The 17,360-nt window shown below is 38.5% G+C and overlaps 1 protein-coding gene across 3 annotated transcripts in view; it reads right to left on the bottom strand.

Annotated features, from left to right (window-relative positions):
• Nucleotides 1–1,538: 1,538 nt before the first annotated feature.
• The window catches only part of Ptchd1 (patched domain containing 1), a 56,677-nt gene continuing 40,855 nt past the window's right edge, over nt 1,539–17,360 (bottom strand). For 2 of the 3 annotated variants that reach the window (XM_087193632.1, XM_021245318.2), the window contains 2 exons: nt 3,865–8,524; nt 1,539–2,334 (listed from right to left, as the gene is read on the bottom strand). In XM_087193632.1, coding sequence (XP_087049758.1) covers nt 6,870–8,524 — 1,655 coding nt within the window. In that variant the 3' untranslated portion in view covers nt 1,539–2,334; nt 3,865–6,869. Of the gene's footprint in view, nt 8,525–17,360 lie in introns of all 3 variants that reach the window. The other variant, XM_004866191.3, reaches the window with a different exon arrangement.

A 17,360-nucleotide genomic window follows, 5' to 3' on the forward strand; every position in this document is an offset into this window, starting at 1 on the left:
ACACAGAAGAGGAAGTTTTATTTTAGGGTATTTTGCAGACAAACCTCACAAACCTACAAGGCACAGAGCTGGACCTGCTAGGATATGTTAAAGTGCCTCACACATATCAGGAATATTGTAAAAGATGGTATGTTTTTGTGTGTACATGCATGTATGTGTGCATATTTATGTCTGTGTGTATACTTGTGTGTGTATGCATTGTATTTGTTTTTGTGTGTCACACAAATAGAGCCAGTGAGTCTTGCCAGTTTTGCCCAGTCATCCATAATCTTAGGAGACATCATGACAACTGTCTTGGTGATTCTGGGATAGCAGACAAAGGCAATTTTTGTAGGATGTTAACTTTAAAAATAAATGTCTGAAAGGCTGAAGCAAACAAGTTCAGAGGTCATCTTAGAATATAAAGAACACTGTTTTGACAGAGAATTTTTTTGGGTTTTCCCAAAGATGATGCTGGAATGGGAAATGTAAATGGGTTGTTTTGCCATTTTCTAGGAATTACACAAAGCACTGTAGATCTTAATGAATAAAGCCCTTAAATCTCACAACAGATGCTACAGTGTAGGACTAATGTTCCTCCATCTGAAAAGGAGTCTCCCTGATGGCTGGGTAGAGGGTGATGCAAGTGGCACTGATGAGTTCTTTATGTTTCAGGGAAGGCCAAGCAGGGAGTCCCTCAGGCTTGCCTGTAGTCAACCCTGGTAGATTCCACTGTGCCTAAAGTTATACCAGAAGCAAAGCCAACAAGGACAGGTAGAGTCATTTATTCTCCAATTTCTTCCATCAGCCTATTCCATATCTTGCTTCTGATCAGTAGTCAAGAGAACTAAAATTCTATTTGCATATCTGTGTCCAAGACACTTACCTGTCTTTAAATTAACCCATTTGTTTATAGCCATGATTTATTTGCCCATTACCGATATTATCAAGATGAATGAGGCTTATACTTTCTGTTTTTGTTGGAGAGTCAGTTGCTACATTTGTTCAAGCATGCCTGATACACATTTCACAATAGGGCTCACTTGGGAGCAGCCCTTCCAAGGATGCGGTATGTTGCTGCTATATAACCTGGAACTAGGCTGCTCTTTCCCTCATTCTTTGACAAGACACTTCTATATGTTGGTCCCCCACTCTGTGTATGTGTGTAGGGAGGTTACTGTAATTTTGAGGCTATATATATTTTGTTGCAATAGTGAGATGTAGTAGCAACCCGGTATTCCTTTTGTCAACAAGGGCACAATGCAGAGGGGTTCTTTCCTGGTTCTGCCATGGAGGTCATGTTTAGCAGGTGTTAGAAATAAATTAGCACTGAAAAGTGTTTCAGAATAAACAAATTATTGCTTCTTGGCCTTTTGGCTATGATCAAGTGCAGAATAAACAAATGAATGAGTTAAAGGATGAATGAAGAATTTATGAACAGAAATAGGCACTGGGATTGGCACGAAGAAACCAGTATTTAGAAGAAAATTTTGGCTCCTTGAAGAAAAGATGGTTGAGAAGTCCTTGATTGCCCATTAGCTAAAATAAGGACACCAGGATCGCACTCCCAATGAGGTCTTTATTAATTTAGGACAGTGGTCCTTCAACCTTTACATGTCACAGACCTCTTTCAGAGTCTGGTGACAACTATGAACCCTCTATTTAAGAAAATGCACATATTGAACATATACACACATTTTCACATATGATTTAATTTTAGGGAGCTCAGAGTTCCTCCCTCTTGCAACTCATTCACAACCCCCAGGTTAAGACCTCAAATTTTAGATACACAGAATTTGGCAGTAAAGTGGCAGAATGGAGAAAGAACTGAGGCTAGAAACTAGAGTTCATTTACAGTTCTGTATCTACTTCTAACTAGCTCTGTGGATAGAATTTCACTTCTCCAGAGTTTAGATTTCTCACATGAAAAATGAGGGAGTAGGCTGATTTATATCCAAAGATGCATCTGGTGTCAACATTTGGGAGGGAGAAGAAGCTGGCACATTCCATAGGAACTTCACTCCTTTCCACCAAGGTTCCTCTGTGGGTTGCCTCCTTGGTACACATTGCTTTCTTTGTGCTTTGAAAAGAAGCCTTCTTTCCCCACCAGGTAGGCTTCTTCAAACCTTGTGTTGCTAATTTTAATCTAACTCAGAAGTCTGCACAGAGGCCAGAGCTCTCTGATCATCACTTCCTTTTCCTTGTTTGGCACTCCCATAGGTATCAAGGAGGACTTCAAACAGATCACCTGGGCAGAACGAAGAGGGGCAGATGAGAGATGGGCTGGTGTGGACATCCTGACACTGCCTTTTCAGGTGAACAGATTCAAGCTTTCACTTTCCTCTTTGGTTTCTCCTGGATTGGCATGAAACAGAAATAAACAGTTGTAACCACCACAGGAAGGAACTCTGTAATATGCTGGCTGTAGCCATTCTCAGTTCTTTGCCAGACAATCCAATATAGTAATAATTTAATATTTTCCTTTGTATTACATCTTTTCTATGTTTTTTTTTTTTTAAATAGGAACTTTGTCTTCAGATTCTGGGTGTTTTTTATTTAGCACAAACTTAAAAGCAAATTACCCAAAGGAAATGTTCAAATGTCTTCAGACAAGCCAGGCCTAGTTAATAAGCAGCGCTGTTCCCTCCCCACCCCCACCCCAAGTGCCTATATCCTATTTTCAAGGTCAAAGTCCAACCTCAACATTTAGAGCTTATACGTCCTTTACAATTGTTCCACAAAGTAGTGATCCAGCCTAATTTTGAATGTCCTAAAATGATCAGGAATTAAACTACCTTCTATGGCAATCCACTGCATGATTATATAGCCCTAATCTTGTGCCCCATCTATTTCTCTGTAGCTTTAGATCCTGAGCCCTAGTGCTACTGTGTGAGATTGACAAATTAACAATGATATCTTGGGTTCCTACTTTTTGCTAGTCCTTGCTTTCCAAATGTCATGTCACTTAATCCTCACAGCAAACTTGCCACATCACTCAAATGCAGACTCTAAGAGGGCAGATTATTTTTTTATCTGATTTGTTAACTCTTGTGTCTCCAGTCTCTGTAACAGTATACGGACAATATTAGGCACTCAATAAATATTTGCTGAATTGAAAGATATTTACTGTTATTTTCCCCATTTTACAGATGACAAAACAGATTCACAGAGGTCAAACACTACTACAAGCTGCAGGGATACTTTAATAGGATCCAAAAGAATAAATCCATTATGAAGAGGCTACCATTTGTGGTCAAGAGGCTGTCTCTCCTGCCACACTCCAAGGCAGCTCTCTGTCCTACCTGTTCTTGTGAAGGACACAGCTAAGCTCTGTTGCTGGGGCTGGAGGAAAAGTAGTGTCATGGTCACAGAATGCCACTTACAATTTGATGGTGGTTACTCAGAACGATTCTCAAGGGGCTTCTTTAGAGCAATATATTGTATAAATAACTGTGGCCATGAAGGATTGCATCTGATTATCTGACTTCTAACTAAAAATTGAAGGGGTAAAAGTGGTAGGATAGGAAGAAACAAAACAAACATAAATTAAACACAAATTAGAACAAAAGCAATACAAATGCCAAAAAAAAAAAAAAAGAAAAAGAAAAAGAAAAAGAAACAGCAATCCAAAACAAAAGAAAACTTATAAGCTGGAGCAATGCATAGGAATTTTCATGAAGGTTTGTTTTATGTTCTCTGTGGAACCAATTGTATTTCCTTTAGCCCAAGGAGCCCTAATGCTACTTGTTGGAACATTGCTGCAGGACTAACCAATAATGCCCTACCTATTTCAGGTATCATTTTATTTTTTCCAAATCCCAAGTTCCTCGTGAATTCACATCTTCTGCTGAATTTCACTCAATGAGAGAATATCATCATCCTTACCTTGGCTTTTCTTATTTTCCTTATGAAGGCCAAGAAACCAGCATGTATCACAGTTTTTCAGTTGATCAGGAGAAATGTTTTTGATGAATGTAATATTGTCTTTGGTAAACAAACAACAAACACTAAGTCAAAACCAACCAAATAAGTTTCTTTGGTAAAGTGGACATTAATGTCTTGGTTGGACTTAAAGAAAAAACTTCAAGTGAGATCTTTTTTTTCCCATCTTTGTAGCAATTCAAAAAGGAAAACTTCATGACATAAAGACTTAAAATTTTATGGAGATAGGATTTTGAGATACTCCTTAAAGTGTCTTCTCCATGGTGGCACTAAACCAATGCTGTCAGAGCAATAATCAACAGTAACAAATAATAATTATCTAACAATAAATAATAAATCTTGGCATGCATAGTCCCCCAATAGAAAATTTCATTTCACAGTCAGAATTTCATAAGCCTTGATTTCAAGTGCTGAAAAGAGAAGTTGACAAGTTTGAAAATGCCCTTCATTTAAAAATACAATATCCCAGCGTATACAGAGACTCAATCAACTTGGAAAACTACTATCTGTCATAAAAGAAAGTTCCATAGTAAGTCATTCTGGTTGACCAAATTGAATGATTAAATTCTCAACAAAATCCATTTAATTGGTGTGTGTGTGTGTGTGTGTGTGTGATGTCAGTTTTGTGGAGTCATTTTAAGCTGAGGTGCTCCATGTGGCTGACACTAAATCAATGGCTGATTTAGAACACACTGTTCAGAAAATGATTTAGCAACATATGATTTAAGAATAAAACCAATCCCTCTTCAGTTCTGTTTTATAAATAATAGCCTTGTTTCAGGCCCCTCGGAGAGAGAATTGATTGAAGATCTATTATGCAAACTTGCCCTTTTGTGAGGACTGTATTTGTCCTTAGATTAAAGCTCATTATCTTCTTGTTGAGTGTATAACAAGTTAGTATGATCACTTAGTGTGTCTGCAAGGGAGACTGAACAAGTGTGTAATGCACTAGCCATGATCCCCTGTACATGTATTTAGAACTGTTCAGACAACAGTACGTGAAATAGAAAGCACAGATTTGTACTTGGTGTGGTTACATGTGAATCATTTGGGCTTTTTTGCTATTTAGAAAGACAATGACAAACTGAAATTCCAAATATTTTTATCCCAGACATTTGAAAAGTGTCTGCCCAGTGGCAATAAAGTCCTATGTTCCTGTCTTAGAAATGTATTTCAAGGGGGGTAATATCTGTCTTATGAGAAGACCCAATATCGAGCTGCCTTGTCTTAGGCACACTACAATGATGAGAAATCTCTAGTGGGGTGAGCTGGGTGAGTCACTTTATTCTTCTAGGTCTCAGAAGACCTAGAGAATCTCCAAGGAGGATGGAGAAGTCACACATTTCTGCTAAGGGCCAGACAGGTAAGATGCTTATGGGAAATGCTTACTACTATAGGTGTCTAAAGAAGCCACATCTCTACAAGGAGAAAATACTGCAGATGTTTGCCTCAACTATAACCAGGTTTTAGTTTCATTTTTGTAGATTTAAAGAAAGGCAGGGGTCTGTGGCAACATACACATTCTCTTCAAAACAAAACATTTCTGTTTAGATCTGTGCACCATTTCCCCCATTGATTTTGCAGGTCAACATATAAATATCTGGGCTTGTTAATGTACAGTAGGGCCTTGCAGTGAAGTAGAAGGACACCAAAAATGGTGTGTTGGGGGATAAAGAAGGTGAGGGAGAGCCAGTTGAGCAGGAAAGTTTGACTGCTATTGTTAATAGATTTGTATTGGTGATTACTTTTCCTGGTAATTTCCATCTATTTCCTTTTTGGCTCTTTATCTTCTTACACTTCTATAAAGTTTCTCCGTGTCAGGATTTAGAGTCACTAAAGATCTTTTTCCCCCTTCTTAAGTCCCTGAGAAGTCATGTCCCATAGCAAAAGCAGACTGGTACTACAAGTTGCAGCTATGGCAAACAACTATTTCAGCGCTCATCTTCCCGTTCTCATCTATATATGGGCAGATGTTGTTTCTGGGCATCCATGCAAAAATGCATGTAGGGCCAAACCACAAACAGCTGTACCAGCTGGCTTTTGTTGTTGTTGCTGTTAAAATGCAGACACTGTCCCTAGGTTCAAGTGGACACCTGCTTTTCTCCATCATGCCAGGTATTTGGGTTTGGCACTGTGATTTTATGTCCCTAGAGCCTCCTGCCAAGAGCTGTAACTAATAAAGCAGGCCCATTTGGTGACAAGTGACAAGATATTCCAAAATAGATTTGCCCCAATTCTGTAATGCTCAAGCTGGCATTGTTTTTTAGGTGTATTAACTGAACTATGTAAATGTTAAAAGTATATCAATGGGGAACATGATACTTTCATTCTAGACAACAAAACTGCCTCACCCAGGTGAATTTAGGGGTGATTCAATTTCAGTTCATGGGTGATGGTCACTCTACCATGTCTGCTTCTGAGGTTTTGGCTTGCTTTTGCTGGTCAGAATTTTCAAAAACATCTCCTTAGGTGTTGGGTAGTTAGGTGAGACAGCTAAGACTTCAAACCACAGATGCTGACTACAGCTACTGCTCTGGGGAAGTTTTGAAAGCCTTGTTGTTTGAATAATGCTTAAAGCTATTTCTGCCTTGGCAGCTGACCTTTCAATCAGTTGCTTTTATCACAATACCAGTAACATCTGCAGTGTGGATAAAATGGGATCCTGCCTGTTAATAAGCTTTCTTGTATTTGATCTTAAGAGACCATAAGTCTTCTATGGTCCACGTGTGTGCGTGTGTGTTTGTGTGTGTGTGAATTCATTCTGATAACAACCCTTTTGTTTTAAAGACTGAAAATATGCCATGCCAATTACCCCCCTTGTCCTTTCCTTTTTTTGTAATGCCTTCTTATCCTTAAAAAAGGGAACGATCTTGAATTTCCCTGTTTCAGTAACACAATCACTTCGCTCTTGATAAGACCTAGGGTGAAAATATGCCAAGCAGACACTGTCACACTGTTGTAATTTGGTCAACCACTCGGGTACTATCGACATCCACCATTTCTACACATTCAATTTCTTCCTGGTTTTCAGGATTTTTCTTCTCTTTCCTTTTCTTCTTAGAGGGTGGCAGGAAAGTCAGTATCACAGGTAAAATGGCAAAGCAGTGAAAGAAGGTGAAAAATGTTATTAAAAACAAGCACCTGAACAGTGTACAGGTCAGATTTGAAGGCACAGCTGCGAGAGGAATCAGACCAACAATATAGCAGAGGTAACTCTGTAAAATAGCCACTCCATGCACTTCCAGGGCATTTTTTACCCATTTAGTTCTTGTGGAATCCTTGCCCAAAACAAATGTGGATAACAGTGGAGCACAACTGTCAACTGTATAATTAATTCCATACATTAAGCATAACACAGAAATGCAGTTCAGTTCTACTTTCCATAATGTCATGAAACCTATCACTCCAAACTCCACAGATACAACTGTTATAGTGATCCAGACATTAATCAGAGAATCTGCCACCAGGAATGCTGAAAAGAAGAGCAGGAACAAAGCACTGATGCAGGAATTGTGCAGGGGGGCTCCTAGAGAGGAGGTATATCGATCCATGTACACAAAAGATGGATTGAAGACAATGAACTTCACCTTGGAGGTGACTGAAAGTCTCCTCAGGGTTTCCAAGAGATCATAGAGTTCTTCTTTGTTTGTTTCCATGGTCTTGGCTACCAGAAACATTCTGGAGGCCACTACATCAACCTCATCATTGTACTTTTTAGAGAAGATGATGTCTTCTTGAAAATGTGAAAATTGGGGGGCTTTCAAAAAGGAATTCCTCAACATGTCTGTGAAATTTTTCTTAGGCAAGCCAGTGGTTACATTGAGTTTCCGAAGGTAATTTAAATAGCTTTCAAACCAGGATATTCGCACAAACCCCTTGGTGTACTCTAGAACATCTTCTTGGACACTAGTGTTCCAGTATTCTATGGACTCATATATGTAAAACCCAATCACAGGACTGTAGTTGTTAAAGTACTTTTTCTGGGCAGCAGAGTAGTCAATGGTTTGTGTCGCCGTTGCTACGATGTTACTAAGGTCTGACCCTTCACTGACCTGCAGATAGCCCATTAAGGCAAAGGAAATATAAATAAGGTAAAAGAGGACTACAAAAGGTTTCACATAGGTGTTGGTTATCCAGTCACAGTAACAGCGTTTGAGGAAACATACCAATAGGTGACTATCGTAAATGTTTGCTTCCTCGCCTTCAGTTGTGTTCTCACTGAATCTGGCGGTCAGGAGAAACCTGTACCATGCTGGTTTCTCCTGCAATACGTCAGGTTTTGGGACTTTTCTACAGACGATACTATGCTGGTAATTGTTTTCTATGTAGCCAGTGAACACAAGGCTGGAACCGTAAAATGAGAGTACATAGAGGTAGTTGAAGAAGATTGCAATACAGGAATTGCAGCAGAAAATCCTGGCTGCCTCAATGTTCGTGAAAGGGCTGGCCCCTATGCCAAAGGTGACCAGGTACATGGCAGTGGTGAGAGAAAAGGAGAGCATGGAGTCTGCATAGACTGCTGCAGTTCTCTCTTTAACATGTTGGTCTTCTTTAGTCTTCCTCCAGGAGGATAACATTTCAAAAGTCCCATATAATCCATGACCTGAGGGAGCAGAAAAAGACCAGAGAAAAAGTTTAAAGCAGTAATCTTTTTAAAGAGGGGAATCACCTTGATCATGACGACTATAGATCATGAGAAATATAACTAGCCCAGTGATGAGAGGTTTGTTAATGCCATTGATTTCTCCTTTGGGGAGAGAGATCTGTGTTTTAGTGAAATGAAGTGTTAATAGTGAAAGGGCAGCTAGAGGAGCTAGGATCTTCACGTTTCCTTCTGGTTTAAGAGAGCTGGATGATCCTCTGCTTATAGAAAACTATGTAGACTTGTGCCTATATCTACTGGAAATTGTGTGAATCATTAGTAAAGGGTTGGGGGCACTGTTTGGTTGGTGGAATACTTCAGGGAAGATATCTGGGCAATCATCATGTTGCTTTCAATCCCCCCACATCTGACTAGGGGTTAGCAGAGAGAAAGGCAGAGAATTCTGAGTCAACATCCTGTCAATTCTTTTAAAATTGGCCAAGTGGCCAAGGGCTTTAGTGAGAAAGAGGCACTATATTTAGTTTGGGTCTTGAGATGAAACTAAATCACAGCCTTTTTCTTCTCCTCTAAGTATCAGGGCAGGAAGAAATAAATCTGAAAAATGGGAGAGCAAAATAAATAGGAATAGATTTGAGTGAAGAGGAAAGAAGAAAGAATGTATACAGGGAACAAGACTCATGAACTCTCTCTGTTATTGTTACAAATTTGAATTCAGGTCAAAGGTTTATGACTTGCATTTCATCTTTAGGGATTTGTTTGACCAATTTTGGTTGTTTAGAGATGATGCATCAAATAGGCAGTGACTCTGCTGGCTTCTCCACACTACCAGCAGTGGCCTGTGTAGGAGAGAGCCAAGATAGTCACCTCTTTCCTTAAGTTCTTAGTGCTTTTGCCTCATTGGTTAATGCCCCAGCAACAATGGACTAGGAGAGGTATAGGAAGTGCCCATGTCCTGACATAGTTCTGCTTCTTGGGAGTTCTAGCATGACATCTGCTGCTTCTCCTGGTTGGAGCCAGCTACTTCCCTGCTGTGCCTCTCTGAGTTTCCAGGCCTCTGTATCATTGGAAAGCCCATGAAAGTGACCCAGTGTGGCATTTGATAACCCCTGTCTTGGCACTGGGATCAGCAGATCTAATTTTCTGCTTCCTTGCCTTGGGATATTCAATCCTATTATTAAGGATAATAAAATCTTTACCCTGTGGTACAATAGTATTGTTTTTGAAAAGGAATTTAAAATCTCCAGCCAAATGTAATGTGAGTGAAGTGAGTCATTGTTATCTTGTGTGTACAATAACTGAGCACACATCTTCCCTCGTGCCTAGGCTGGTATTTATATCCTTACTTTGAAGTCCTAGCCTCAAACCTGAATGCCCACTTCATAGTAATGAGATAGGCCAGCTTCCTCCTAGGAATCTGACATCTACAATGAGTGATCAAAATATACAGTGAATGTTTAAATAAAAACATTCATTACAGTAAAAGACACATTACTACTGATCCCCCTCAAATGACTCCCTCTTTCTTCAAACACACTTATTCCATCATTCTGGCCACTCTGAAGCAGTTCTGGAAGTCCTCTTTGTGTCTTTATGAGGTGTGATCAACAATAAGGTGAATGCTGCTGCCAAGTACTGTTCAATGAACAGGCAGGCTCATAAAAACATTACAGTGTGTCCTCACTACCTTATTCGCTGGATCTGGCACCATGCCACCTCTGGCTCTTCCCCAAAGTCAAAATGACCATGAAAGTAAATGTTTTGAATTGATTCAGAACGTCGAGGCAGCTGTGACAGTGCAACAAAAGGACACTCATGCAACAGGACTTTCGGAAGTGCTTCAGAAAGTGGCAAGAATAATGGGATAAGTGTGTTTGAAGTGAGGGGGAGTGTTTTGAGGGGGATTAATGCAATGCGTCTTTTACTGTGAAACTGTTAATCATTCCCTATGTTTTTTCAATCACATCCCGTATCTTAATTTACTGGGCACCATTTTACAATCACTTTTAGAGGTCAGGTCAAGACTGTTGAGTTGATAACTAGCATCATGGCCCCTATTAAATTGGAGACATCTAAACTCTCCAGACATGGAACAAAAAGTACACTTGTTGACTGACATCCTGTTGTTAATTATGTTTTAGGTAGTTAACACCTCATCTCAGGAGGGAAAACTATAAAATCTGTTTCCACTATGATCTCAGGATGGACCCACTGACTTTTGATTAAAAAGAAACCATCTCTTGACAACAAGGGTCAAAGAACATTAATACCTCTAAGATGTCAGCACCCTGGGAAAACAATATTGACCATTTTACCTCTGCCCATGTAGACCAAGTAAGCCTTGGAAGGGAAAACACATTTCAAGAGATTGCTGAAAATAGCAAATAGTTTTTTATGGTGTTTATTTGCTGGAAACAAAAAAAATTTAAAACAAGGCTTTAGTACTGAGTCAAATGTGTTAAGAAATTAAGAATGCATATAGCAGAATTAGAATTAATCATATAGTAGAATTTGAATTACATTTGTTTTGCAATCATTTAAAAAATTAGTATGATGTTTTATGACATTATTTGACCCTGCCTCCTGTTGGAAAATATAATAAAAATCCACTTTTTACCTTAGTGTTGAATAATCTTAGAAGCTAATTGAGAAAAGGAATTGGAATTAAGAGCTATTAGGTGACAGAAGTGAGGCTCAGGGGTCCAGAATGAAAAGAATCAAATTCAAGGAAGGGTGGAAGTAGGCTGTTAGCTTGTCTGTTGAGTTCTGTCTGTTGTTGCATTTTAAATGCCCACCTGTATATAGTTTGATCTTTTTTATTGAGTCCTGACTTTCTTTTACATGTTTTTGGTTCTAGGGAAAGCACCAAAGAGAATTTCAATTTTATTCTTAAAGTCTTATGGAAACAGTGTCTTTCTCTTATTTCTCTTGCTAGGTACGTGCGTGTGCATGCATGTGCATGTGTGTGCATGTGTGCAGACCCTCACAGCAGCAAGAGGAGGCCTTGTTAGACATCTTTGACCTTCCCACTGAAGGCCTCTTCCACCTTTCCTGATAGCACAGATTTTGCTTTTTAAGCCACACCTTTCTGGCAGATGCCTACACCCTCTGCATTTCTGGGACAATTGCTGATGCCGTCACTGGGCCTCCTTCCTGTAGCTCAGTCAGTTGAGGGAGGGATGAGTGCCAACAGAGCTGTGGGTACCTCTCAGGGATTAACAGCCTGGAGTGCCTGCCTGGCACTAGACCCAGCTCACAGCTGGGTATTTATGCATGCTGAAGAGGTCAGTCTCTTACCTCAAAGGAAAGCCAAACTGTGGGGACTTTGTTTCCTGGCCTGGATTCAAGCAGAGACACATTCCAAAAACCCTAGGATGTGAGGAACACCCTGCCCCCTGCTCCAGTACCTGCTCTGCCTAGAATTGCAGCTGAATTCTTTTGGGGTTGGGCCTTCAAAGGGATACAGTACTTTTAAATGCAAATCCTCTGGGCTCTGGTCTATTGAAGCACTTAGGTCTGGGAAATGGGACTGAGAATGAGGATGAGGAAGAAGTGCAGAGGACATTGCAGGAAAATTTCACAAAGAGTAACTTCTTCAGTTTTTCTTTAAGCCAGTCCTGGTGTTACCTTTTACAGCCACTACAGAAACTGGGCACATCAGAATCTAGGAAAGGCAGAGGAGAAAGTTTTTGGTAGCTTCTGCTCCTTTTCACTTCGCTCCCTCAAGAGGGTGAGTCTTATTTAGCATTACCAACATCCATAGGCCTCTTAACTTTGGAGCTGGAATCCAGCAGGCTAGGCCAAGCCTTACAGATTCAGACAGACATACTACATGTGAACTGAAGGTACTTTTCAGAGGGTTGACTACCATTTCCCTTGTTTTGAAAAGGTGCTTTAAAAGCAAAAGTAATGCTGTTTGTGTTAAAAAATTCTCTATGAAGTAGGATCTGTAGAAGCTTCTCTATTAAATCTGATTAAGAGGCTTATGTCATTGGCACAAAGCATCATTTGAGATACCTGTCCCAAGTCCATTCACAAGGATTCCCTGGTAGCAGAGCTCATAAGGGTGGACATGGGGATGCTACCTAAACATGAAGTTCCAAATTGGCTTTGCCCTTGATGACCAGTGGCGCTGTGGTGGTAAGGAGAGGCTTGACTCATCAAAGGGGCAAGTCACAGCCTGAGACCTGGAGGTAAAAGACTATATGTGTCATAGTGAGGATATCAGAAATCATCAATATTCCAGGGCATTTATTCTCTTGCAGTCATAGTATAAGGCTGAGGGGTTGTCAAAAAAACTATTAAACAACATATGCTTATTCTATCAAATTATGAAGATAAAGAGGCTTTTAAAGCATTTGCTTGTCCTTTAAAAGCACATTCAGGCATTTGTTTCTATTTTTGTCACACTGCATGTCCATATTGTTACATGCATAGGAACACATGCTTATCACTATGTGTCAAGGCACACACACACAGATCCAAGTTCTAATTATTCATGAATGACTGCATGGAGGAAACACGGGCGTTTAGTCAGGTCTTGGCTAAGGTCTGTAAAGCTCTTCACCAATGTTCAGACATAATTTGTACCAGAAGTGTGGTTTTTTAAAAAAGGAAACTGCTTTTATTTATTTTATTAGCAGTAGAATTTAGGATTATCAACTAGTGAAATCAAATGCTAGAGGATTTAAGTTATATTTTTTCTTTTCTAAAGATTCATTTTTTTTGGTATGGGGGATTGAACTCAGGACCTTGCACTTGCCAGGCAGGCACTGTGCCGCTGAGCTAATTCCCTGGCCCTATTTGTAAAGATTTTTTTTAATCTGTGTGTTGAATTAACTCTCTGGTTTTGGAGCTAATGAAGAGAAAAAGCAGCACAGATGAAATAACACTAATGGTGAAAGAAACTCAACGAGCTAATTCTTCAGTCACTTTCGGTAACTCTCAGGCATATTCACAGATTAAATCTCTCTCACCCAAACTCTTTTCTGGGGTCTGGCCAAAGCTTTCAAGGTTGTTTATAATACACTAAGGCAGGAATTCACTAACAAATAGTTGAGAATTAACTTAACTTTATCAATAGATATGTTCCTGAAACGTTGTTCATAAAGTGAATCATGGTTTAAACTTATTTACTGGTTTTGCTATCAGAGGTAGGCTGGGTGATTTGTGATTTTGTTATTGTTGTTTGTTTGGGTGATTAATAGTCATTAGCAAATTGATCTAATTTGTATATCTGGATTTTGTGAAGTCTGCTATTTCTTCAGGCCCAGATTCTCCCACATTCCCCATCCGCACAGACACGGCAGAGGCTGACTGATGCCTGTGGTCACGTCTCACGTTTTAATCCCTTTCCCACTAGTAGGATTTCCTCAGCTTGAGTTTCTCAAAGTGAGGAATGGCTGAGAAGATGAGGAGGTGAAATGCGATAGCTCACTGATGAATGATCTTTCAGTTTCAGTGTGAAAACAGTTAATACAAGACAATGAAGCCATTTATAGCATGCCTGGGCAGTGCCAGATTTCATATATGGACATAAAATGACTACATTCTTCTTGAAAAATACATAGAGCATAGTGGATGAGCAAAGTCTGCTTACAACAGATTTATTTTATTCTTAGACGAGCTTCACTAAGTAGCTCATGTTTATAAAATTCTTTTCATTTAGTGACAGCTATATAAATTCATGATTTTTGCTTTTTAGAAGAAATTTAAAGTATATATGTATATCTAGGTTGAGTAACATCTATTTTCAGGGAGAAGTTCATTAATTGGGTTACATTTACACTTTGCCAGTTATAAACATTTACTTTATAAACTGAATTGTTTGGTTTATCATAGCCTGTTTTGTCTCAGAGTTAAGAGTAAGAGTAAAGGTGTATTCTGTTAAGTAAAAACAGATGCTCACATCAAGGAGGAATATATACATCTTATTCTTTCTACTAGAGACTTGACACATTTTGATTATTCTAATCATGGCTTTAGGTTTGAATCTGAGAAATGATTTTCCTTTACTAGGCAGCTGCAAATTAAAGCTCAAGAAACAAATGTGCTAACAGTTCTTTCTTATTTAAAGACAAAGTATTTAGATATCATATACATATGCACTGTATGAAATCAGTGTATATAAACATGCCCCATAATATGGTATAGCTACTGTATAATAACTTTTCATACAGAAGACATATGTGATATATAAGTATTATATATGTATATGTGGCATATCCTATTGAAACCTATTTAACAATTTATCCATAAAATGTTTGAATGTATACCACATAATATATAAATATATGGCATTTATATGTAAACATTCAGACTACACTGCATAATATATGTTATAAACACATTCTATACATATAAATACCTAATAGGTAATTACATATATTACATATGATATCAAATGTAGCTAATATATTATGTATGAAGATTATACACACACAAGATGAATAGTAGGCTGATATGAAATTTATTTTACTGATGAGGCAGAAAAATGTTAGTGATGCTACACTAATCAATGTAGAAAAGGGACTAAATTCCTGTCTTGGGTTTTATCTTTCTACAGTGTGGTTCTTGGTTAGTAAAGTAGTAAAGTCTGGGTGAAATGCAGGATTTCCTTGACAATAGCTATGAATCTGTTTGGGTTGTGAACTCCTGTAGACCTATCTGGTCAAGGCTACCCAGCTGTGACTTTCTGAGTTTTGGTCCAAATGTAGACATGAAATGTTTTTTCCCATGTTCTATTTTTATCAGCTCAGTCTCCCTGTGTTGCCTCCTGATGCCTGACCTTTGTGGGGTTTGCCGCTCCACCATTCCCTGGGAAAGACCAGATAGACAGGCTACCTTGGTCAAAGAAAAAGCCCCCTTCCATTCTTCTGCCTAATCCAATCTGTCTTCCTAGACCTGCGCTCTTAGTTCTGGTCTTATCTTAGATTATGGTTAGGAACAGAACAATGAACCTTGTTTTGTCCTATCTACCCATACCTATTTCTCCCATCCATTCCTTGTCATAATATGATTGGTAGAGCATAAGAATAAAAAAGTGAGAAGTAATCACAAAACTAGATCACACAATCTTGTAAATTAGTCCCATACAACCAAGGACCATTACAAAGATTAGGAAACAAACCTTCAAAACATTGTGTGGAATTACTCTCTTAATTTAAACCAGATGTATATAAAAAGGTGAACAAAACCCTTCTAGGAACTACTGAATGTATTACTGATTTACATCTAGGCTGAGTATTTCCGTAGCACTCTAATATACTTCTATTCTGTCATGCGGATTGTCATACTATTACAAATAACGGATTTCTACATAATATATTAGGTTGAATCATATGCAACTACTATTTTTGTAGTTCAAAAATGGTTGGATATTGGCACCAATTTTCTAGTTCAAAAAAGGTTGGACACTGGCAATTTCATATTGCTTGAACTTTATTATTTGGCTATCCCCCCCGCCCCATGTTTCTCATGAGTTTAGGGATACTTTATATGAGAATTAAAAAGTTATTTATGTTTGCTTAAGTTTAAAAATAATTAAGAGTTTCAAGTTTTCAGTTTGAATTAAATTTCTTGAACCAGAACTTTTGCCTCATCTTTTTATAAGTTCCATAAACTACTTCATATTTCAGGTGGCATCATATGAAAACAAATTCTTGGAAAACAAATTCTTGGAAAATTAAACCCAATCTGGTTTCTGATAAAAATCCAAATAATAGAATATACAGCAGAAAGAACCCTAATTTATCTTTTATTCTTCTTCTAGCATTTAATCCACATCCTTTCTTCCTTTTATACCCTTCAACCTGAGTGGCTTGCTTGGATAATTCAGAAGGAAAGGGGCACCTCGGATTTGACATTTGACTTCCTCAGAATTTCCAAACATTTGAAATAGGGCTTGAAGAGTATGTTTCATCTCATCTAATCTCCAGAGCCCTTGTATTTTGAAAATGTATCTCATAAAGTTACACTACCATGTAGAAAATATCAGCATGACTTCAGTTCTCCCCTTTTAGAAGCACAGAATGTACATGAAGCAACAAACTTTCTATATGTACAAAGAAGAAAGCCTTCCTTCTACATTCTCCAACATTCCATTTCTTTCTTGATTTGTGTCTAACCAGCAAAGCTGTAGAAATATTAAGCTTTGTAAGAGCTTGCACACACAAAACCCATGCCAATTTGTTAAATCATATCCAACTGGAGAACAATGGTGCAAATTCTCCTCCCGTAAAGGGAATTCCATAACAGACTAAAATGATGAATGTCATATGTTTACAAATGACACTTCTAGTACCTCACTACTTGATATCAATATAGTTTGGAAAGAAGGGATATTATTTCATGTATAGTAAGGGGTATAGACCAAATAAGCTCTTTTCCAAATTATAGTAACTACAAAATGTCAATGAGCATTTATAATACTGCAGACCTTTTAGGATTTTAGCTCTAAATAAACTGATCTGACTCATCTGGACAGAGGTTTTGGCAGAAGTGGGGTTGTCTAATATGTATGACACTGATTAAAAACATTCTAAATCATGATACATTTATCCTTATATCACTGCTAAATGATTCATCTGTGTAGGATATATTCTTATTGCCAGAGATGTCACGTATCATCTTGGCTAGAAACACACAATCACATCCCATTATGGTGAGCCCTCAGAGTTTATCCACATTCATTCCTCTTTTGGAATTTGGTCAGGTTAATACTGCTTGAAACACATGGTCTTAAAAGTTTTCCATTCTAAATCTATTGTCATTTTGGCATTTGGCTGGATCTGGCCTTATGTGACCAGCATCACACTGAGAATGTTTAGTTTGTTGAATT

The sequence above is a fragment of the Heterocephalus glaber genome, unplaced genomic scaffold (assembly GCF_053883595.1).
Source record: "Heterocephalus glaber isolate CG9 unplaced genomic scaffold, H.glaber_assembly_v1.0 deba00001594, whole genome shotgun sequence".
Lineage (NCBI taxonomy): Eukaryota > Metazoa > Chordata > Mammalia > Rodentia > Bathyergidae > Heterocephalus > Heterocephalus glaber.